At 48.2% G+C, this 23,947-nt stretch overlaps 1 protein-coding gene across 3 annotated transcripts in view; it reads left to right on the plus strand.

The window, feature by feature from the left end:
- Window positions 1–23,947, plus strand: part of VSIG10 (V-set and immunoglobulin domain containing 10) — a 36,194-nt gene extending 12,247 nt beyond the window's left edge. For 2 of the 3 annotated variants that reach the window (XM_029922644.1, XM_029922646.1), the window contains exons 3-9: window positions 4,910–5,212; window positions 6,942–7,202; window positions 14,516–14,809; window positions 17,579–17,689; window positions 18,216–18,231; window positions 19,603–19,820; window positions 21,235–23,947. In XM_029922644.1, coding sequence (XP_029778504.1) covers window positions 4,910–5,212; window positions 6,942–7,202; window positions 14,516–14,809; window positions 17,579–17,689; window positions 18,216–18,231; window positions 19,603–19,820; window positions 21,235–21,290 — 1,259 coding nt within the window. In that variant the 3' untranslated portion in view covers window positions 21,291–23,947. The remainder of the gene's footprint in view (window positions 1–4,909; window positions 5,213–6,941; window positions 7,203–14,515; window positions 14,810–17,578; window positions 17,690–18,215; window positions 18,232–19,602; window positions 19,821–21,234) is intronic. The other variant, XM_029922645.1, reaches the window with a different exon arrangement.

Consider the following 23,947-nt stretch of genomic DNA (forward strand, 5'->3'; position numbering starts at 1 on the left):
CACATTCCACTAGACTTTGTTCCTCTTTAAAGATACGGACTCTCATGCACTGGGGGGCCGTGCGATCAGATAAGCCCACGGGAGCCACAGTCAGATCTCAGGTACATGGTGCCAGGCTCGCCCGGCGTCTGTTTTTCTCAGGCCAAGCAAGTGTTGAGGGAACATATGAGCCAATGGCACATGGACAGCGAGGAAGCTGGTTTGTATCAACCTCCCAGACTCTTTGGACTCAGCCGGGGTTTGGGGGATGGGGAGCATTCTTGCCTAGCAAGTGAAGCAGCCACCGGCCCAGACATCCAGGAAAGAGGCCTCAGGAAAGTCCCATGTTCCCTGGCTAATTGAGCCAATCTGTTCTCGCTCTTTCTATGATGCGGGCGGGGACACTGTGCCTCCTGACAAGGTCCCAGGGCAAGAGTGGGTGGGGCAAGCTGAGGCAGCATTGTTGGCCCCTTTCAGAAACGGAGGATCCTTGCCTGGAATGTGATTAACTTGAGTCTTTCCGAACTCTTCTGAAGCAGAGAGGCGTCCTGATACGAAGATGAAGATCTCTGGGTTCCAGCTTTGTGGACGGGACTAGCAGTCGCTAGGGAAATCGGGAGGCAGTGGGGTTGTCACATAGGTCTGTATGTTCGGTCTCCGAAAGTGGTATCAAAACCATCTCTGAGTTTTCCCAAGGATCTTACCCTACTCTAGAATGATAGGTATGCCCACTGATTATCAGAGACTACCCGGTATATTCTTAGGTCATTTTTTTTTAATGTTTTTAATTTATTTTTGACAGAGAGAGAGAGAGCATGCACATACGAGAGACTGCGTGTGAACAGGGGAGGGGCAGACAGAGAAGGAGACACAGAACTGGAAGCAGGCTCCAGGCTCTGAGCTGTCAGCCCAGAACCCAACGCGGGGCTCAAACTCACAAGCCGTGAGATCATGACCTGAGCCAAAGTTGGATGCTGAACTGACTGAGCCACCTAGGTGCCCCTATTCTTAGGTCATTTTCAAATCAAAATACTGGAATGAAGAGCAAATGCCTGAAGATCACTCCTCCAATTGGCAGGGAACCCAAGACACTGAGATGGAAATCTCCCATTTTGTGGGTCCCTGAGTTGTTAAGTCAACCCTTTGAGACCCTTGACTGGACAAGCTATGGTTATAGGGGTGGAGGGGGAGGAAAGAAGTGGGTTTCCACATCAAGAATGTCTGCAGAGAGGTGTCTGGGTGGCTCAGTTGGTTGAGTGTCTGACTTTGGCTCAGGTCATGATATGGTTTGTGAATTCGAGCCCCACATCGGGCACTGCTGTCAGCGCAGAGCCCACCTCAGATCCTCTGTTCCCCCCACCCCCGCACTCACACTCTTGCTCTCTCTCTCTCAAATATAAACATTAAAAAAAAAAAAGATGTTAGCAGAGAAGAGGAAGGCAGTGGCCCCGGTATGTTGTTCTAGAACAGAAATCAAACTTTTTCTGTAGAGGGCCAGATGGTGAATATTTTAGATGTTCTGGCCCACTGATAAACTAAAAACGTACAAAACAGGAGTGAAAACACATTTCCACATTTTTTAATTGGTAAAATTCAAAGTATAATAATAAATGAATACTTTTTTTGTAGTATAGTGTAATGAGAAAAATAAACTCCTTTGGGATTCAAATTTAACATTCTCTCTCATCAAATCAATTACATATACTCATCTGTACAAAACAGATAGTGGGCCTCCATTTGCTGATGCCTGTTGAATCTATCCGCAAGGATACTATTGGTAATAGTATCAGGTAACATAGAGTATTGACCAAAGTCAAACGCCAGGTTAAGTCTTCTGCTTGAATTGTCCTTTTGGGTCAGTAACCCAGTCATAGATGTTATTACTGTTCTTTTCATTTCATAGGAAAGGCAAGAGAATGAGAAGGATGGGCACCTGCCCAAGGTTGTCTGTCTGTAAGCAGCAGGAGGATTTACACCAGGTCTGTGAATTCAGAGGACGGGCCTAGCTCAGTGTAGGTGAAGGCATCCATCCAAGAAAGAGCCGAGAACTCAGGCTCCAATCACCAAGGCCTCCGTAAGATGCTGAGCCTTTGTAACCACTCTGTTATTTTTATTTATAGGCTGTTTTATGTTTGTTTCCTCCCCCAGCTCCCTTTCTCTTTGAGTGATTGCCACCCTCACCCTGCAAGCAAAAAGGGCTGGTGGTTTCTGATTGGGAATAAATTATCAAGTGGGTGCAGAGAGCGGTGGAAGGAAGGAAACGGGCACCTCCTTCTTTGTAGTAAAGTCAGAGCAGGGGAAGAACCCCAGGGAATCAAGATGGCGTCAGCTTTAACTGAGAAAGCGGCCTGAACCCAAGGGCTTTATAGGTGAGCTGTAACCTCTGAATACCGCATTCAGGAGGCCCTTCAGGCTCTTTCGTTTGATTTCGTTTTCTAATCCTCATCCAGTCCCTGTATCCAACTCTGTTTCTTGGTGAGAACTGTGCTGGTCAAAAGCCCCTCCCAGTTTCTGAGGGTTCATACTGTCCCTTCTAGGCCACTGATGGCCCTCCAGACCACAAGGGAGAAGACTCAGCCTTCCAGTGTGACACACTACCTCTTTGCTGGCATGGGCTTTGGCTGTCAGGGCTACAGAGGTACCCTCTGTTTAGTTGGATGCCTGCCAACTGTGGGCACACCCTGTTACCTGTTGGTCTGCATACCTAACCAACTAGCCAGCAACAGTAAGTGGTACCTCCCATACTAATGGCATCGCGTTTAAAACAGACCTTCTCTGGGAGATGACAGCAAATCAGTGAAACTCTGGGGGGCCAGAAGGCTATTGTCAAGAATTCTGTCATAGGAAACACTTTCTTTCTTTTTTAAATGTTTATTTTTAAGAGAGAGAGACAGGTTGTGAGGAAGGGAGGGACAGAGAGAGAGAGGGAGGCACAGAATTCGAAGCAGGCTCCAGGCTCCGAGCTGTCAGCACAGAGCCTGACGTGGGACTCAAACCCGCAATCTGCGAGGTCATGACCTGAGCTGAAGTCAGACGCCCAACAGATTGAGCCCCCCCAGGTGCCCCAGAAATGCACAATTTCTAGACTCATCCGATGGCCTCAGACATAGGTGAAATAGATGTTGTACTTTAAGGGACTCTGGGAGAGCTTTTTCCTCCCCGGAATAATTTTTCCCAATGGCCTATTTCTGTTCAAATTCTGTAGTCACGGATTTATTCCTTTGGTTAAGCATTGCTCTTCTAGGATTTTTCTTTTTGAAAGGGGGAGAGGTAACACACTAAATGACTTTAGTATAAATAGGTGTTAAATATATTCTTTCCGTCAAAAGAGATGCGGCAGCTTGGATGCACTGGGCACCAGCCACGGGAGGGCATTTCTGGAGATAAGAAAGTTCAGAAACGTAAGGGGGACCCAGAGAAGACCCAGCATTTCCCACCTGACCAGCACTGTTCTGCGTTCTCTACTGTGCTGCTTGAACTGTCACCATAGCTCCTCCCTGCCATGGGTTCTGGCTTTGCCCCCATTTTACAGATGTGGAAATGGAGGCTATGGAGATCAAGTAATTTTCCCAAGGTCACACAGCTAGTAAATAGCGTCCAGGGTTGGGCTTGGAACCGATGTTTCCTGCATTTCGGTGTGAAATTGTGCTCAGAGTCCCCCAGCCCACCCCCAGGCTCCGTGATTTCTCTGGGAGAACTCACAGGACTCAGCTTGTCATTTGCCTTATTACAGCGAAAGGATACAAAGCAAAATCAACAAACGGAAGAAGGCACGTGGGGTCAAGTCCAAGGAAAACCAGGAGCAAGCCTCCACCACTCCTTCTCCAGGGGAGTCCCACGGAACACGCTTAACTCCTCCAGGAACGAGTTGTGGTAGCATGTGTGAAATGTGTGGGCAAGCCCATGTGACAGGCAGCACGCTGGACTCTTACTGGGGGCGAGTCACGTGGGCGCCCTCTGCCCAGCGCGCACCCAAGTCCCGGACTCTCGGGGAGCAGGAGTACAGCACAGACCACGCTGTTTGTACAAATGGTTCAGGCCCTGTGAGCCTCCCTCTCTCAGTTCTGGAATTGGCGAAACCCCCCCGAAAGCCAGATTCCGGTCGCCAGCCAAGGCCAACCTTGCAAGCGGGCCTTTTTAAGGAAAGCACTTGGCCGTGTTAGCTCTTTAATGCACAGGTAGTTAGTCTTCCACTCACCAGTGGTTTTGAAAAGGAGCGATTTGCATTTTCCCCTTTCCTGCAAGAATTGAAGCTCCCCCCTCCAATAAATGGATATTTATATCAGGATTAGAATGCAGAAGCGCATTTAAGCATCACGTTTATCACATAGTAAGTATTCGATAGCTTTTGACATCCTCAGTGGTTGCTTCCTGAATATTTCTGTGTCTGTTAGATCTGGTAAGGAGCTCAAGTCAACTTTTTTTTTTTTAATGAGAAAAAAATTTTTTAACCTTTATTCATTGTTGAGAGACAGAGACAGAACCGGAGTGGTAGAGGGAGGAGCAGAAAGAGGGAGACACAGAAGCCAAAGCAGGCTCCAGGCTCTGAGCTGTCAGCCCAGAGCCCCACACCGGACTCGAACCCATGAACTGTGCGATCATGACCTGAGCCAAAATCAGCCTTTCAACCAACTGAGCCACCAAGGTGCCCCTCAAGTTAACTTGTAAGTAATGAAAACTAGGGCGCCTGGGTGGCTCAGTCGGTTAGGTGTCCAACTTTGGCTCAGGTCAATCTCACAGTCTATGGATTTGAGCCCCACCTTGGGCTCTGTGCATCAGCTCGGAGCCTGGAGCCTGCTTCAGATTCTGTGTTTCCCTTTCTCTGCCCCTCCCTCCTCTGCTCGCATTCAGTCTCTCTCAAAAATAAACGTTAAAAAACACATTTTTTTCAAGTAATGAATACTTTTCCCGTTGCCCCTGTTGTTCCCAGGTGGTCCCTATGAGGTCGAGGTCAATATCTCCAGCACCGGCACGCTCCCCAATGGGACCCTCTATGCGGCCAGAGGCTCCCAGGTGGACTTTAGCTGCAGCAGTAGCTCTTGGCCTGCACCGACGGTGGAGTGGCAGTTCCGGGCCCCCGATTCCAGCCCGGAGCCCTTTGGAAACAACCTGACGGTCAGCAGCTTCATTCTGCTGCTCATGTCACCAAACCTCCAAGGAAACTACACCTGTTTGGCCACGAACATGCTCAGTGGGAGACAGCGGAAGGTGACCACCGAGCTCCTGGTCTACTGTGAGTAAGAGGCAGTCCCTCCCCGGTGTCCTCAGCTCGCCCCTTTGTGACCTGCGTGTTTGTCCTCTTGTCTACAAAGGCGTGTCTGCTGCACGGGTCCTAACGTGCCTCAGCCGTTCCCTCTGCACACGTGGACACACCCAGGGTGTGTGTCCGAGAGGAGTCACTGCTGGAAGCTTGCTGCTAAGGGGTGGGACAGGAGAGTCCCTGTGAGCCACAGAAGGAAACTAATGCCAAGCCTAATGCTTGCTTTTTTTTTTTTTTTAGTTGAGGTGAAAGTACAGAGCAACCATTTAAACATGTCCAACTCCGCAGCATTTGGTACATTCACAGCGTTGTGCAACCGTCACCTCGGTGTAGTTTCAGACATGTTCATCACCCCAAATGGAAATCCCATCCCCGCGGAGCAGTGACTACTTAGTCACTACCTCCTGTCTTCTCCATCCGCTGGCCACCCATCTGTGTTCTGTCTCTGTGCGTTTGCTTCTTCTGGATGTGTCCTATCAGTGGACTCCCTCCAACATGGCCTTTCGTGACCGGCTTCTCTTACTTAGCATTATGTGTTCAAGGTTCATCCTTTGGATGCTGGTGTTGATACCCCACTGCATGAAAGGATGACCTGTTTGTGTACGCATTTGAACCAGCCTCATTCTGTGCATGACCTCGGGCCCACTAGCACTGTTAGGAACCAGCGGTTCGCGAACCTTTCTTGTGGAGGGGAGAGCACAAATTTCTTGGGTGAACACCACTGTGGACAAGTAGAGTGTACTCATAACCTCTCCTAATGAAGGTGTGCATCAGGACAGCAAATTAGTGAACAGGATAATAACACCTTACTTCATTCATACGTTATTCAGAGCCTTTAGAAGTCTCTGTGTTCTCTGTCATGAATGGCATTTATTGTAGATGAAGTCCTGTGTGCTTATTAGAGGAAACATGAGTGGAAAGAAAAAAAGAATACTGTACTCATCATTTTAGTATATTATTGATAATTTCTCTTGTAGATGACATGTACGTACCCATCCATGTAAGATCCAAATTTATTTCTATTTATGCATATTATATCAAATGTATAAAACCTGCTAATATAGGTTTAATACATAATATAATATACATATAGACTGCATGCACAATATACATATGTGAATTTTCATTATAGCTATTAAGACATGGGTTACGTTACATTTACAGGTTTGTAACTTGCTAAATGTTTATTTGTCCTTAATAACGTCTGCACACCTGCTCGGGGTAAAAAGGAAGGATATGTTAAGGGTGGGGGAGGATCCCACATGTAACCCCCTTCCCCCTCCCCCCCGGGGACCGGTGCTTCCAGTAGAGCTTTTAATGATGATCGAAATGTTCTATTCTTTGTGGTCCGATACAGTAGCCACCCACAACGTCTCGTTACCGAGCCCTTGAAATGTGGGTGTGGGATGGAAGGACTAAATGTGTAACGTAATTAATTTTAAATTTAAATCGCCACATCGAAGGGTCATTGTAGCTAGTGAGAATTGCACAGATGAATGAGACCCCCATCCTGGGAGACTGAACACTCCGCAGAGGAAACCCGGACTATTGTCATGCACTGATTTGTGCCAAGGAGCTGCTTCGGGGCACACTAACTGAGCAGGACTGTGTCTCAGACACACTGGTTCGGTAATCCTTAGGGCCAGCGCAGTGGCTGATCTGAGAGTCCGTGATTAAGCCCACGTCCTCTGCTGTTTTGCAGCCCCCCCTCCGTCAGCCCCTCAGTGCCGGGCAGAGACGTCACAAGGACAGCTCACGCTGCAGCTCACCTGCCGCTGGGACGGGGGATACCCGGACCCGGACTTCCTCTGGACCGAAGAGCCAGGAGGTGTGGTCGTGGGGACGTCGAAGCTGGGGGTGGCGATGCTGAACCAGTCCCAGCTGTCAGATGGCAAGAAGTTCAAGTGTGTTGGGAGCCACATAGTGGGGCCGGAGTTGGGAGCCAGCTGTGTGGTACAGATCAGTGAGTCCGGCTTGCCTTGTTCCGGGGTCGGGTCCACCTGTCTTCCTTTATTCCGAGAGAACCTTTTGGAAAAGAAATCCCAAGATGTCGCAGTGAACCGAATTCTGTTTCTTTTCTTTTGCTTTGTATCTCCTTCCTTTCAAACTTTAAAGATGCCTCACCAAGCTTCTTGGTTCTCCTCCAAGCTCTTTCCCACTTGATGAGTCCTGACTAAGCACCTGCTGTATGCCAGGCACAGTTTCTAGGCACCGGAGGTGGAACAGTGAAAAGAAGTACGTGGTTCATATATTAGCAATCTCCTGTTACGTAACAAACACCTGCAGACTTAATGGCCTTAAAAACTATCATTTGTTTATCTTATGATTTCTGTGGGCCAGGAATTCAGACAGGGCACAGTGAGGATGGTCTGTCTTGGCTCCGTGGTTCCTGGGTCTCAGTGGCAAGACTTCATTGGGAGGGCTGAAGTTGTCTGAAGTGTCTGCTTCTAAGGTGGTCACCCGTATGCTTGGCGGGTGTGTTCCTCTCCACGGGGGCCTCTCTCCAGAGCCCCTTGACTCTGTCTTTGCAACATGGCACTGGCTTTCCCCAGCGCAAGTGATGCCAGCGGGAGCAAGCCAGGCAGGTGCCATCCTTTCTCTGGCCCACCTAGCCTCGTGAGTCACATGACCTCCCTTCTGCCATATTCTGTTCATTAAAAGCGAGTCACTCAGTCTGGCTCCACTTTCAAGGTGGGGGGGGTGGTGGAATTGGGCTCTACTTTTTGAAGGGAAGAGTCTCCAATGATTTCTGGTCATGTGTTTGACATCACAACCACTCCTGTTTCCTAGCGCTTAAATTCATCTAGGTGGGGGTGGGGGTCAGAGGAAGATGGAAAATCCAAAAACAAGTAAGGTAGGTTCAGATAATGATAATAATTATTTTTTGTAATGTTTTTATGTTAATTTTGAGAGAGAGAGAGAGCGCGCGCATGCACGCATGAATGGGAGAGGGGCAGAGAGAGGGAGACACAGAATCCAAAGCAGGCTCCAGGCTCCGAGCTGTCAGCACAGAGCCCGACACGGCGCTCAAACCCACGAACTGCGAGATCATGACCTGAGCCGAAGTCAGATGCTTAACTGCGCCATCAAGGTGTCCCAGGGATAATACCTATAAAGAGAATAAAATGGGGTGTTTTAAAGAGTGTGTCAGGAAGGAGGCTACTCTTCCTGGGGGGCCACAGTGGTCTCCTTGTGGTGATAGTGTTTTGAGCAGAGACCTATGGAATGAGAAGGAGCTGGCCATGTGGGCTGAGTATTCCTGGCAGAGGGAATAGCAAATGCTAAGGCCCTGAGGTGGAAACGGATCTGGCACTTGAGGAACTGGGAGAAGACCAGTGTAGCCGGGGTGTTGTGCATGAGGTGGTGATTAGGCTACATGGCTGTTGTGGGTTAAATTGTGTCTCCCAGAAAAGGTATGTTCAAGTCCTAATCCTGGGTCCCTGTGGATGTGACCATATTTGGGATAAGAGCCTTTGCGGATGTGATTGAGTTAAGATGAGGCCATGCTGGATTGGGGTGGGTTCTGTTCCAGTGACTGGTATCCTTACAAGAAGCGGGACAGTCGGACACAGACACGCAGGGAGCATGCCACATGATAATGGAGGCAGGGATTGTAGTGCTCCAGCTACACGCCAAGAGTGCCCGTGGTTGCTGGCGACCACCAGAAGCTACGAGAGAGGCAGGGGATGCTGTCTCCCTGGGGACCTTTCAGAGGAATCAAGCCTGCTGACTCCTTCATTTCAGACCTCTGAGTTCCCGCGCTGTGAGAGAATGGACCTCTGTTGTTTTAGGCTGCCCACTTTGGGGTACTCTGTGAGAGCAGCCCCAGGAAGCAAGGACCGGAGAGTGTGGGCTGTGTTGGCCGTGGTGAGGATTTTCCTCACTGTGTCAGGCATCCTCAGAGGTGCGGCCTGCTGAGAGGCGAGCCCTCTAATGCCAGGAGGTGCGTGTTTCCGGGGCAAGTAGCATTCCCACGGTTGACCCTTCCCCAGTGACGCATTCAGCAGACATGCCCTGAGAGGCTCGTTTGTGTCCGGTACCGGCCGGCCGTGGGCAACAGAAGGGACCAAGACTCACTTTCTCCATTAGAACAGGGGCTAGCAAACGATGGCCCGTGCGCTAAATCTGGTCCAACTGTGTTTTTGCTATTTTATTTAAAAAAAATTTTTTTTAATGTGTATTTTTGAGAGACAGAGAAACAGAGCATGAGCAGGGGAGGGGCAGAGAAAGAGGGAGACGCAGAATCCAAAGCCAGTTCCAGGCTCTGAGCTGTCAGCACAGAGCCCGATGTGGGGCTCAAACTCACAACCTATGAGATCACAATGTGAGCCAAAGTTGGACGCTTAACCAACTGAGCCACCCCGGCGCTCTGCAATTTTATTTTTATTGAACTATAATTCACATAACATAAACTTCACTATTTTAAGGTATGTAATGCTGGTTTTTAGTATATTCACAATGTTGTACTCTAGCTACTTCTGGAACATTTCCGTCATCCCACAAAGAACCCCTGTACCCCCTGGCAGGGACTCCTCTCTAGGAAGACTGGGTGAGTACTTAGTTGCCAGTATTTCCACTGACAGTGAGTGTTATCTTTAATTTTTTAGACTTTTCCTATCTGTTAAGACATAGCATAACTTTTAATTTGGGTTTCTTTGATCCTCGGGGAGTTGACAATTTTAATATACTAATTGGTACAAATTTTATATACTAATTAGTACATAATACTATGTACTAATTGGTCCCCTATATATTGTCTCTGAATTATCTGCTTATATCTTGTCCATTTTTCTACCGGGTTCATCCCTTTCTTACTATTCCCTAAGAGAACTTCATATTCACTTTGTCAATTTCATAGAACTGTCATGCATGTTATAGACCTTTTTCTGTCCTATTTAGCATTTGTGTCTCATTTCTGCTAGTTACCAGCAGTTTTCTAATTGTGAAGGGTCACCTACCTCTGTCAGTCCTGTTCTTTTAGGTTCCTGGGTTCAGAAGTTCTTTTCCTGTTTCCAAATTGCTAGCATGATGTTTGAACCCTCACAGTAGCTGCAGATTAGGCAGGACAGTTTGTAAGTTGCAGATGTGACGTCATGTGAATGAATTTACCCAAGATCACCCAGCTTGTAAGTGACTGAGCCGGCACTTAGGCCCAGGCTGATCTGACTCCAAGAACCCTTGCCTCCCTCAGGACCCCCTTCCACACCTAATCCAGCAAGTCTTTTTGGGTCAGAGTTACATACTCAGCCGGGCACCAGGTACTGTAGGAGTACCGAGTCCTTACCTTAGAAGGACTTAAAATTTCCTTAGAGAGATAAGTCACAGAAGCGTGATCTAGGGAATTGGCAGTATTGATAGTGACATTGATATTTGTTGAGCACAAACCGTGCACAAGGTGCTGTGCTGAGTGTTTTCCACACAGTACCTTGCTTAGTCCTCACAATCGCCTTGGAAGCTGAGTGCTCATGGTATCCTCATAGATTCATTTTCCTGGGGCTGCTGTAACAAAGCACCACAGCTTGGTGGTTTAAAGCAACAGATATTGGGGCGCCTGGGTGGCTCAGCTGGTTAAGCATCAGACTTCAGCTCAGGTCATGATCTTGAGGTTTGTGAGTTCAGGCCCCGCCTTGGGCTCCGTGCTGAAGCCTGGAGCCTGCTTCGGATTCTGTGTCGCCCTCTCTCTCTCTGCCCCTCACCTGCTTGCACTCTGTTTCTCTCTCTCAAAAATAAATAAACATTAAAAAATTATAAATAAATAAGTAAATAAAACAAAAATGTATCCCCGCCTAGCTTTGGAGGCTGGAAGTTTGAAATTGAGGCATTGGTGTGTTGTGCTCCCATCGAAGGCTCCAGGGGAGGGTCCTTCTGTTCCTCTCCCCACCTCTAGTTAGCTAGGCGTTCCTTGACTCGAGGCTCCGTTCCTCCAGTCTCCGCCTCTGTCTTCACGTCTTCTCTGTGTCCGTGTCTCCCTGGGTCCTCTCCTCTTGGAAGATTCCTGCTGTTGGCCTTAGGGCCCACCCTAAATCCATGTTGAGTGCATCTTGAGATCTTTAACTAGTGACATCTGCAAAGATCCTGTTTCCAAACAAGGTCACAAGGGTTCCACGGGAACTTTGGGCAGATGCTATTCAATCCACTGCGCTGTGGATGTGAAGCAGAAGCATTGGGCTCCACCGATCCCTGCAGCCGGAAGCAGGGCGCGCCTTCAGTGCTGGGTAAGGAAGGCTCCCGAAGTGCACTGTGGACGGTAGCTCCCAGGAAGTGGCTAAATTATGGACTGACCCTGAGAGAGAGGGAGATGGCAGAGGCAGCTGACGTGTTTGGTGTTCCCCCCCCCCCCCCCCCCCCAGCCGCACTGCCTCCTTTTTCTCCTGCAGATTTTGTCTGACTCCTCATTCTTGTGGCCCCTGAGACCTGGCCAGTAATTTGAGTCTAAATATGTGCTCAGGATTAAGGAATGTGTCTGGAGAAAAGGACTGAGTGGATGTTTTCCCAATTCCAGGAGTATAGGGGAGCAGGCGCAAGAGCCTAGAACCTTCCTGACTCTGACATTGTCCATTGCTGACCTCTTCCCTCTTGGTCGTTTGAGCCCAGAGCTTCTCAGCCTTGATGGGCACACAGGGCCCCTGCAGGGCTGCTTAAAAGGCAGATTCTGGCTCTCTGGGTTTGGGACGGGCCTAAGACTCTGCATTTCTAACCAACTCCTAGAAAGTGCTGATGCTGCCAGTCCAGGGACCACGCTTTGAATAGCAGTGCCCTTGGGGGAGAGGGAGTCTCGGGATCGTTGCCCTTGGGAGGACCAGTAAGTCATTGCAATGTAATGTTAATGCCCACCTTTCGGGCACAGAACAGCGTAGCTCTCCCAAATGATGAAAGTAATACTTTTGGGGATTTTTGCTGCCCACATCTGTCTTTAAATTGCCTGTAGGCCCCTACATGGAAGAAATCCACTCAATTCGCGATAAGCTGAAGCACGAAGCGGCCTATTACGTGAAGGCCCTGGTGTGCTGTCCATCTCTCGCAGATCTCTGAGGGCCCTGCATCCCCTCACCCCCACCTCTGACCCCACCCCTGCACACAGCATCCTCTAAGTGAAAGAAACTCTGAGTTTATAGGTGCCACACTCACTGTTTGGGTGACTCAGCTTTTTGAGGGGTAAATGCTGTTTGGCATAAGCAGATTTATGGACATGACCTCTGTTTGCTGGGGGCGGTGGGCTAGGGGGGTTGTTTGCTTTTTCGGCAGGATGAGGAGGCTGTTTGTCAAACTTAGGTTTGGGGGCCCCTGAATTCCAACATACAGGTGAGGCGTGTCCCTGCTGCTGGCTCTGTGACCCCCAAAGGAGATAGGAGTTAACCACAGAGGGGGTGAAGACACGATTTGGCGGCATGGCAGGAACTCGACAGTTGATCCAGAAAGGGGTGTAGCATGAGTTTCCTGAAGAAACCTAGATTTGAGGGTCTCTTTTGCCCTCATTTAGAGGAAGAGGCCTTGGGCTGTTCCACATCCGCCCCCCCTCCCCCACGTACATTCCCCCTTCCGTCTCCCCAGGGCTCCAGCACTGAAACCCTAGATTCTCTCTTGGGACAACCGCCCGTCGGAAGTGTGGAGTTTCACTCTCCCGGGCAGGAACCCAGCATGCCACTCTGTCCTTCAGCTCCTGAAAATGTGGGCTTAATGTATCCCCCAAGATAAATGTGCCACCTTCCCAAGACGGTACGCATTTTGGGAAAAGCTTTCTGCTGCAAAGAAAATAAATGGATCAGGGGCATCTGGGTGGTCAGTCTTAAGCATCTGACTTCAGCTCAGGTCACGATCTCGCGGTTTGTGGGTTTGAGCCCCGCATCGGGCTCTGTGCCGACAGTTCAGAGCCTGGAGCCTGCTTCGGATTCTGTGTCTTCCTCTCTCTCTGCCCCTCCCCTGCACACGCTCTGTCTCTCTGTCTCTCAAAAATAAACAGGCTCAGTCAGTTAGGGCCTGACTTGGGCTCAGGTCATGATCTTATGGTTCATGGGTTCAAGCCCTGCATCAGACTCTGTGCTGACAGCTCAGACCCTGGAACCGGTTTCGGATTCTGTGTCTCCCTTTCTGTCCCTCTGCTGCTTTCGTTCTGTCTCTGTCTCAAAAATAAATAAGCATTAATAAAATAAAATAAAACAATAAAATAATAAATGGATTGCTAGGGTGGACCTTAGAGTTCCCCACACCCCACTCAGATTGGACCCCGAGCCCACAGGGACGCTACGTTCTGAGTTGTCTAGGACACACCTGTGATAGACTGATGTCCCCCCCCCCCCCCCCAAAGATGTCCATGTCCTCATCCCTGTGACCATGTTACCTTACATGGCAAGAGAGACTTTAAAACTGTGATTTAAGATCTTGGATTATCGGGGTGGGCCCGTGTCGTCACAAGGGTCCTTCTGAAAAGGAGACAGGAGGGTCAGAGTCAGCAGCAGGAGACGTGGTAACAGGTGTAAGAGCAGGCAAGGAGGGGCCACGAGCCACGGGATGCAGGTGGCCTCAAAGCTGAAACAGTAAGGACACGGATTTGCCCCCTGGAGCCTCCAGAAGAGATACGCTCAGCCAACAGCTTGATTTGAACCCCATAAGATCATTTCCAACTTCTGACCTCCAGAACTATAAAAAAATAAATTTGTGGTGTTTTAAAGCACTCAGTTTGTAGCAATTTGTTAACAGTGGCAATAGGAAATGACTACCGCTGCTTTACCGACCCCTTGAACACTGTTGGCAGGCTGTTTGCCCATTTTTCGTATGAGCGATGGGGTTATTATGCATAGAAGCCTGTAGCACAGACAGGAGCGTGGGCTACAAAGACCTGGTGAGTTCGCTTCCGAGAGTAACCGACTCATCCCGGTTTGCCCAAGACTTTCCCCATCTGCTCACTGAAAGCCCCATGACCCAGGACCCCCCTGTCTTGAACAAACCAGGACATTTGTTCAGCCTAATCCTAGCTGCACCATTTGTTTAATTGTGTGACTTTGAGCAAGTTACTTGCTCTCTGGGCCTCCGTTTCCTCATCTGCAAAATGGGGATAAGGACAGGGTTTTTTGAGAACCAATTGGGTTAATAAGCATAACCATGCGTAGCCCATCATAGATTCTAAGTAAACATTAGCTTTTATTATTACACGAGACCAAGTGTGGTATAGAACCTCCTGTAGTTGTTTCATTAGGAAGGTAAGAATATTCTTGAAAATCTCAGGCCAATGCTTGGATCTTCCTGAACATTTGTCTTTCTTTACCTTCTGATCGCCAGGAAGCCCCTCCCTTGTCTCTGAGCCCATGAAGACTTGCTTCGTGGGGGGCAACGTGACGCTCACCTGCCAAGTTTCTGGAGCCTATCCCCCTGCCAGGATCCTGTGGCTGAGGAACCTCACCCAGCCCGAGGTGGTCGTCCGGCCCAATGGCCACTATCTCATCACCCAGGATGGCCAGAGCTCCACACTCACCATCCGCAACTGCTCCCAGGTCCTGGACGAGGGCTACTACGTCTGTCGGGCCGAGAACCCCGTGGGGGTGCGGGAGGTGGACATCTGGCTGAGCGTGAAAGGTGAGTGGCCCCAAAGGAGGAAGGTGGAGAGCTTCAGAGGGCGTGCCACCAGCGTGGGGACAGTTCGGAGCTTCCCTATATGTGGGTCCCTGCCATCTGGGAGAAGGTTTATCTGCTTGACTAGGACTTGACAAGGTGGAAGAATTGTTATCCAGTCCTAAATTTCCAACATTGCATGGGGATAAAAATGTAATTTATGTTGAGGTGCCTGGTAGGCTCAGTCGGAAGAGTACGTGACTCTTGATCTCAGGGTCATGAGTTTGAGCCCCACATTGTGCATAGGGACTAAAGAAAATACCAAATAAAACTTAAAAGATAATAATCTGTTACCTCCCCAAAAATATGTGTTACAGAATATATCTTTAAAATATAAAAAGTAGGGGCGCCTGGGTGGCTCGGTTGGTTGAGCATCTGGCTTCGGCTCAGGTCATGATTTCACAGTTTGTGGGTTCGAGCCCCGCGTCGGGCTCTGTGCTGACAGCTCAGAGCCTGGAGCCTGCTTCAGATTCTGTATGTCCCTCTCTCTCTGACCCTCTCCTGCTCATGCTGTCTCTCCTTCTCTCTCAAAAATAAGTAAAACTTAAAAAATATATATAAAAAATAAAAGTTGAGACCCATAAGAGCAAAATGAACACCCAAGAAACTCCCAGCCAGCCTAAGGTACAGAGCAGTGCTGACCATGCTGAAGTTGTTTGTAGGTAGTGTGGCCAGATTTTGAAAATTACAACAAAGCCAACAAACCTGGGGTGCCCACTTAAATTTGCATTTCAGAAAAAGAAAGAATTATTTTTTAGCGTACATATGTCCCACATTTTGCATGGGAGATACTTTTCCACAACATGGTTCATTATTTACCTGAAATCCAAATTTAAGTGGGCATGCTGACTCCTTTCCAGTCTCATCCCCAGCCTCCTGAAGGAAAGTAAGCACTGTTCAAGAAAAATTGTACTGCTTAAGTGAAATGCTTGCTGTATTCACTCTGCATTTTGTTCTGAGGATTTATTCACGCCAATGTGTGTCATTATCCTTTGTACCTCCCAGTGCTGTAGGGTTTTCTATTATGTCATGATTACTCAACCAAGTTACTAATTTTCTGCTGATGGACCTTTGTCTTTCTGATTTTTTGTTGTTGTGATGAACAGAAGTGTTACTATGAAAATCTTTCACCCAGTTTCTTCTGTACTTTTACAGCAGGTGCCCAGGCAGATATTCCTCTAGGATATATGTAGGGGTAGAAACGAAGGGTCATGGGGCATGCGCATTTGTATCCTTATTGGATAACACCAAGTGGCCGTACTGATTTCCATTCACAACAGCAGTATTTAGGAGTATTGAGTTGTTCTACATTTTCGCATTACGGCTTTGTTAAGTACGTGTAAAGTGGAATCTCACTGTTGGTCTAATGTGCTTTTCTCTGGTTACTAAGAAGATTGAGCATTATTTCATATTTGCTCAATAGTATATTTGCTGTTTGTGTGTCTTCTGTGAAATACAGTGTGTCTTTTGACATTTCCTTCTTATAGGTATGTACAAGTTCTTTAGAAATTCTGCATACTAATTCTTACTAGTCTTACATATTACAAATATCTCCTTTTAGTCGGTCTTTTGTTTTGCTTTCTTTATGGTACCCTTTGGTGAGCATTCTTACTTTAATGTAATTTTATGAGTCTTGTGTCATTAGCAGTTTTTATGTTTCAAGACATCCTTTCTCCCCCATGGCCACAAAAATCCTATCCTGTCTTGTCTTCTAAGAACTTTTAATGTTTTGCCTTTCATGGTTAAATCTTTAATCCATCTAGAATTGATTTTTGTGAATGGTGTGAGGTAGGGATGAAGTTTCTCTCTGCCCCCGCAGGTTTAGATAACCATTTATTCCAGCACCATTCTTGAATAAGTCCTCTTTTACCAGTTAATCTGTTATAGATCAAATTTTCTTCTATATGTAGGTCTGTTCTTGGAGTCTCAATTCCGTTCCATTCATCACTGTCACAGCACCAGTAACTCATGATTTTACTTTCCATGGCCGTATAAATGGTCTTGATGTTTAGTAGACACATGGAGATGTTAACTTTCCAGGCTTTGTTTATGTTCCTATTTATTTTTGAGAGAGAGAGAGACAGTGTGAGCAGGGGAGGGTCAGAGAGAGAGGGAGACACAGAATCCGAAGACAGGCTCTAGGCTCTGAGCTAGCTGTCAGCACAGATCCTGACACAGGGCTCGAACCCACAAACTGTGAGATCATGACCTGAGCCAAAGTTGAATGCCCAACCGACTGAGTTACCCAGGTGCCCCCCAGTTTTTTTTAATGTTTATTTTTGAGAGGGAGAGAGAAAGACAGAGTGTGAGCAGGGGAGGGGCAGAGAGAGAGAGGAAGTCACAGAATCTGAAGTAACTCCAGACTCTGAGCTATGAGCATGGAGCCTGATGCAGGGCTTGAACTCTCGAACTGCGAGATCATGACCTGAGCCGACGTTGAATGCCTAACCGACTGAGCCACCCAGGCGCCCCAACTTTCCAGTGTTCTTTTGCATCACATGCTTCATTGATTCCCACAAATTGAGGAAACGAGATGTTTGTCTTGCTTTATGGAGAGGTCACATGCTTTGCCCAAGCTTATGGAACCAAAGTAAGACTAGGACCCAGGCAGAGGAAGGGAGACGTCGCTCTTTTACCTGAATGTGTATCAATTTTAGTATACGTGTGGCCGAAGTGAGCGCTGCCCGCAGGTGTATCCGGTGGCAGAGTCAACAGTGTGATTTGTCTTTGTAGAACCTTTGAATATCAGTGGAATCGTGGGCACCATCGTGACCCTTCTTCTGCTGGGACTGGCCATTATCTCGGGGTTTATGCTGTATTACAGCCCGGTGTTCTGCTGGAAAGGTAAGGGTTTCTTGGGTCCTTTTGTTTACCTTTTAGGCTTCTCGAACGGGTGTGGGTGGGGGTCACCCGGGTGGCTCAGTCGGGTAAGCATCTGACTCTTGGTGTCTGCTCAGGTCATGATCCCACAGTTTGCCAGGTGCGGCTCTGCGCTGGCAGCGTGAAGCCTACTTGGGATTCTCTCTCTCTCTCTCTCCCTCTCTCTCTTCCCCTCTCGTGCTTATGTGCATGCATCCTCTCTCTCTCAAAATAAAGAAACTTAAAAAAAATTAAGAAAGAAATGGTGTGGGTACGGGAGGGAGGCCCTAATTCCGCTCCCACCCGAGGCCCCGCTCTGTAGGCTTCTTCACTGGGTCCAGAGATGTGCAATGATGAAGGTCCTAAGCACCATCCCTGAGCACCCGTCACAGCTCACGTTGGGTCAGTCTTCTCATTTCTCCGTTCTTTTGTAAATGTTAGATTAAAAACGTTTTCTGAGGCTCAAGTAGATCTTATTGGATATTAATTTTTTTTTCCTTTCTTCCTCCAGTAGGAAACACTTTCAGGTGAGTGTTCCTAGCATTGAGTCAAAAACCCGTTTCCAAGATTTGTCTTCACTGTGATTGTTGTTTTCTTTCGTGAGAGCAGTAACAGCAGCCACGGTTGAGAATCTACCATGTGCCAGACAAGTGGGTGAGGGGCTCGATTAGGCATGATCATAAACTCTGTCATAAACTCTTCTGGATGGTGGTGGCATCTCCGTCGTCCGGATAAGGAGATAGACGCTCGGTGAAGTCATGTCTGCAAGCCCATCCAGGAAATGGATGGCTGCACTGGCATTCAGATCCTGGTCTGACTGATTCCAAAGTCTGTACTCTTTTTACAACCCCAGATCACAGGGTGGAGCACGTTGCTGAGCTGTTATTGAAGCGTAAAGATGGTGTGCGTGTGCATGAGGCCCTGTCTTTTGTGCGTTTATTTTATTTCATTTTCTAAAAAGAGCTAAAAGGAAGCATAAGTCATAGTCTTACAGCATGTTTTCGAAGACTGGTCTGAGCATGCCCAGAAGCCCCTCCCACACGGAAACCTCATTCCGGCAAAGTAACTAAATGGAACTTGTGTATTTCATTTCCTAAGGAGATTCCGGTGGGAGCAAAGAACTCTTCTCTTTGTTCCTCTTAACTGGTGGTATTACTGTTCTGGGATGATCTTTCATGGGAAAATGTCACCTTTACTGCCCTGTACTTTAGGGCCATGAAAGGCTCACTTCATTCCCCGGGCTTATTTCTCATAGGAGGAAGAAGCAAGGCATAGTGGCAAAACACTTTGGAATTAGTGGACCTGGGTTCAAATTGCAACTCTGCTGTTCGCAAGCCCTGTGCTCGTGGAAAATCCTTGACCCTCTGTGGGCCTCTGTCTCTTCATCTGTTTCTCAGAGGAAGACTGTGAGGATCAGATGAAAACGCAATGCTCCTAGCACTGTGACTGGCCCGTGGCACATATAAGAAACGTCCAGTCCAGCTGGGTAGGCAGAGCCAGTGATGAATTGGAGAACAATTAAGTGCCAGACCGCTGGGCATTCCCAAGTGCACTCACACTTCAGGGCTTCCAGGGAGGAAGAGCACTCTACCTGGACCTTGAATATGAGTAGGAGGAGAAATTTTAGGAAGTAGAGCAGAAATAAAGGGCATTTCAAGGTCCCAAGGAGCAGGGGGCGATAATAAAACCCACCCAGGAGAATATGTGATTGTAGGACTCTGACCGCATTCTTTGAGAGATTACAGTCACGGTCATCCCTTGACTTAACCAAGTTGAACTCACAAAGAATTTTCCACGTTACAACAGGGGTTGCAATAAAACCTAGTGTTTTGTATTTGGTGAGGGCTGATGTTGGAAAAGGGTGTCTTCTTGATTATTTTTCCCCCTTTGGAAATTAGGGGGCAAGACATGGGTGATGTCATGGTTTTGGTGGATTCCGAAGAAGAGGAGGTAGAGGAGGAAGATGCTGCAGAAGAGGAGGAGGAAGAGGAGGAGGAAGCAGATGAGATGGAGGAGTCACCAAAGGAAATACAGAAGCACGGCCACATCCATCAAGTGACTGCACTGGTGAATGGGAACGTAGACTGGATGGAGAACGGACTCCAGGCTCTGCAAGGTGAGCCCTTTTCCCCTAAAACCACCCCGCTAGGTTGCAGTGAGATTCCCAGGAAGAAATCTTTGAGTTTGGTTTTCTCCAAGGGCGGGGAAGATGGTTACAGTTTAATCTAGTATCTGCTCTCAACTCCTGACTCCACAATTAAACTGACAAACATTTATCAAGGACCTGCTCTGGGAAAGGCGCCATATCGTCACTGTTGAGGGGAATAAAAACGACCGATGATAATGGTAAGCCGCCAGCTTTGCAAGACCAGGTAGGGTGCACAGAGTGGGAGCTGGGGAAGAGTAAAATGGAAGCAAGATTTTTTTTTTTTAAATGCTTGTTTATTCTGAGAGAGAGAGCGAGAGAGCACATGCATGCACGAGTCGGGGAAAGGCAGAGAGGGAGGGAGAGAGACTCCCAAGCGGGCTCTGTGCTTACCGCTTACATCGACGCGAGGCTCGATCTCATGAACCGTGAGATCATGTCCTGAGCCCCGATCAAGAGTCGGATGCTTGACCGACTGAGCCACCCAGGCACCCCAAAATGGAAGCAAGATTTAACCATCACTTTGAGAGAACACAGAGGAGGGCTTTGATTAGTTGCCGGATGAACAGCAGGTTTAAAAGTAACAGGACTGGGGCGCCTGGGTGGCTCAGACGGTTAAGCGTCCGGCTTTGGCTCAGGTCATGATCTCACGGTTCGTGGGTTCAAGCCCAGCGTCGGGCTCTGTGCTGACAGCTCAGAGCCTGGAGCCTGCTTCGGATTCTGTGTCTCCCTCTCTCTCTGACCCTCCCCTGCTCCTGCTGTCTCTCTCTGTCTCTCAAAAATAAAATAAAAAAACGTTTAAAAAAAAAAAGTAAAAATAACAGGACCTCAGAGAGAGGTGAGTGCCTTGCAGGGTGCAGAAGTAGGATATGAGGCAAGTCCTTCAGAGCAGCTGAGTTTGAATAAGCAGAAGGGAGAGAGAGAGTGTGTTCCAGGGGAAGAGAACGGCATGAACCATGTTTACGCAGGGTAAGCAGCATCAGGCACGTCTGGAAGATTCTGAGTGAAAAGAACAGGAGAGGGGTGCCTGGGTGGCTCAGCTGGTTGAGCATCCAACTCTTGATTTTGGCTCAGGTTGTGATCTCACAGTTTGTGAGATTGAGCCCCCACATTGGGCGCTGTGCTGGCAGCGTGGAGCCTGCTTGGGGTTCTCTCTCCTCTTTCTCTGCCCCTCCCCTCCTCTCTAAATACATAAATAAAAACATTTTTTTAAAAACTGGAGAAAGGGGAACACAGACCCTGCCCCACGCTCTCCCCCACGAAATCCAGTTCCGAGGTTCTCCAGTAAAGGACTAAAAATTGCAATGACTGAAATCTGACGGTGGAGATGGAGTCCTCTCTTGTCGACCTCACTGACTCAGATCGGCTTTTCCCTCCTGTCCAGACGACAGCAGCGAGGAGCAGAGTGACATCATTCAAGAAGAAGATCGGCCAGTTTGAAGAAGAGAGAATTGTCCTCCGTGATCCTGTCTTGAAAGCTTTGACTTGACTCACACCCCTGCCTGAAGGCTCAAAATGGTTTGGGACTCCCAGCAAAAAAGAAAAACACACACACACATATATTTCCTTTCTTTTTTTTTTTTCTCCCCCTAAACTGGTTTGACTCGCTGTAAGTTTTCTCATTGACGTTGAAAAGTACTGGGAACGGGCAGTGTGTGGGGGAAAGGTGCAGTCGGCATCTGAGGTGCCCCTTTTCACTGTGACTTCTGGCTTTATCCAGCTTGAATGATGCTGATCTGGGGGAAGCAGGAGGAGGGGAAGTCCTTGACCTCAGTGCTCAGGACTCTCAGTGCACTATGAAGGGTGTGTAGCCGGCTTGTCCCAGCACGCAGGGAATAGCGTGGGGTCCCTGCCCAGGTAAGCTGGAGAACAAGGCAGACGTCACCTCCCTGGACAAGGCGAGAAGGTGTCCATTACCGATGCTAGTCAGAGGGAGGCAGTGTGGTTCGGGCTTGGGAGTTGGAAACACTGAGGCTTGAATCTGGGCCCTGCTTCTTGTTTCACGGGCTTGGGCACATTGCTTTACCGCTCCCCGAGACCTCAGTTTCGTCATCCACAAAATAGGTGGAATCATACCTGCTGTACAGGGTACAGCGGGTCCCTAAACGAGGCACTCCTGAAATGAGGTGCTTGTGGGTGTGAAATGTCAACTGTAAATTACAAGCTGCCGCCTTGGCCTCTCTTTCTTTGTTGAATGGTTTCCGATGAGAGCTTTCCTGATGGTGTTTGCTTCCCTGGGGTATAATTCTTTTCAAAAGCGGTAGGGGCCCACAAGAGGAAGTGCCTTTCATTAGAACCTCTCATTTTGCAGGGCTTCATGTTTCTACAAAAGCCTTCGGTGATACCCTGTTGGTTTTCAGAATTCCCCACTCCTTTCTCCTGTGGCTTTGAAAGAAGGCAGGAGAAATGTTTTGCAGCGGAGTATCTAGCGAGGAGTAGTCCTTGGGCAGACAAGTTCATCTGGCCTCGGTTTCTAGCTCTTGGAAATGGGAGTGAGAAGACTTGTTTCCTTTCCACTTCCTAAGGAAGGAGATCACGAGGATACATTGGCCAATATAACGCAAGTTTTGGGCTAAAAATAACATATGAGGAGTTTAAGCTGCTGTTTCTAGATCCGTGGACAGTTCAGAGATTTTTGTTTCTCTGACTTCATCCAAATCTCTTAAACGTCAGGGACCTAACAAGGGTGCAAAAGATGTGTGCTAAACATGAAAATCTGACAACTTGAGTGTGCATTCTTTAATGTTCATGTCCTGCCTGTTGCACAGGACCTGGGGCTTAATGGGGAACTTCCTTTCTTCAGTAGCAGGGACTGGAGCTCCTGGAAGCCGAGAAGCTGGTTCTCTGCAGGGTTACCCTGCAGGTGTGGCTGGGACAGCTCTATTTTCTTGGATGCAAAGACTGACCTGAGCAAAATCACGAGAAGTGAACCCTGTCCCCAGCTCAGAACCCTGGCGGTCCAGGAGCTCACTGCAATTTCTACCCCTCAGGAATCGCTGTGGCCTGCTAACAACAGTTCTGACATGCTGAGTCTTTTGCTGGACGGTATTTCAGTCCTTAACCACTCTGGCCAGTCTAAGGCAGCATTGTTTCAGAACAGGAGACTCGAGTTCCCGATGAAGCCACCGAACACTGAGCTTGTCTCCCTTTCGAATCTTCCGCGATTAAAGTCCCGAAAGAGTCCACTCGGCAGAGGCAACCATATTTAAAAAGAGGATAAGAAAAGAAAACAGGAGACTAAAAGATCCCTAGGTAGGAACACAGAGAATGATTTGCAAGATCACAGAGATGCTTTCCAGAACTTTCCTCTTCTCTTGCACACGCACCTGATGATAGAAAATATTCGGGGCGGGGTTGTTCCACTAACAATAGGGGGCTTCAGGGTCTTGTCAAACACTATAGACCCTGGATTAGCTGAGCCACGACGTCTGTCACTTCTATCTGAGCCCTACGTGCACATGAATATGGCTGGGTCAGGTAAGAGCGCAGGTACTGGGGTTCTTCAAGCTGTAAGGGTTTCTACAGAATGAGGGCTTGCTTTTCTTTTGAGATGACCCCCGTACCCAAAACTACAAGCGTGTTGACTGTGGGGTACAAAGTCTGGGTGGCAAAGTCCAAGCTGTTATATCGCTCGATTATGCAATCTTAACTGAATGTATTGTGAACTCCCAGATCTCCTTATCAGAAGCAGGAAGATAAATACTGAAGGGCTATCACAACTGCCATTTCAGCAGGGGCCACTGGGGAAGGGCTCCGCCATCCTGTGACTTTGATATTAGCCTCATTCTCATAAGCACACACAGGCCCTGCTACTGCAGAAAACCTGTGATGGGAAATTTCCAGAACCCATGCACCGAAACCTGGAAAATCACCCTTGCTGGGTAAAGTTTATCATGATGCAGCGCCAACTGGGAGTTCTCGCCACGGGACTGGCCACAGGACTGCTGCACAGAAAAACGAGCAGATCCCTCCGCGTTACTTACATGTTAATATTTGGTGTGCGTGCGTGGGGGGGGGATGGGTAAGAGAAATTTATTCTGAGGTTATAATGTGGATTTTTTAAAAAAGATTATGGAATAAAGTTATTTTTAAGTAAA

Source organism: Suricata suricatta, chromosome 14 (genome assembly GCF_006229205.1).
Source record: "Suricata suricatta isolate VVHF042 chromosome 14, meerkat_22Aug2017_6uvM2_HiC, whole genome shotgun sequence".
NCBI classification, from domain to species: Eukaryota; Metazoa; Chordata; class Mammalia; order Carnivora; family Herpestidae; genus Suricata; species Suricata suricatta.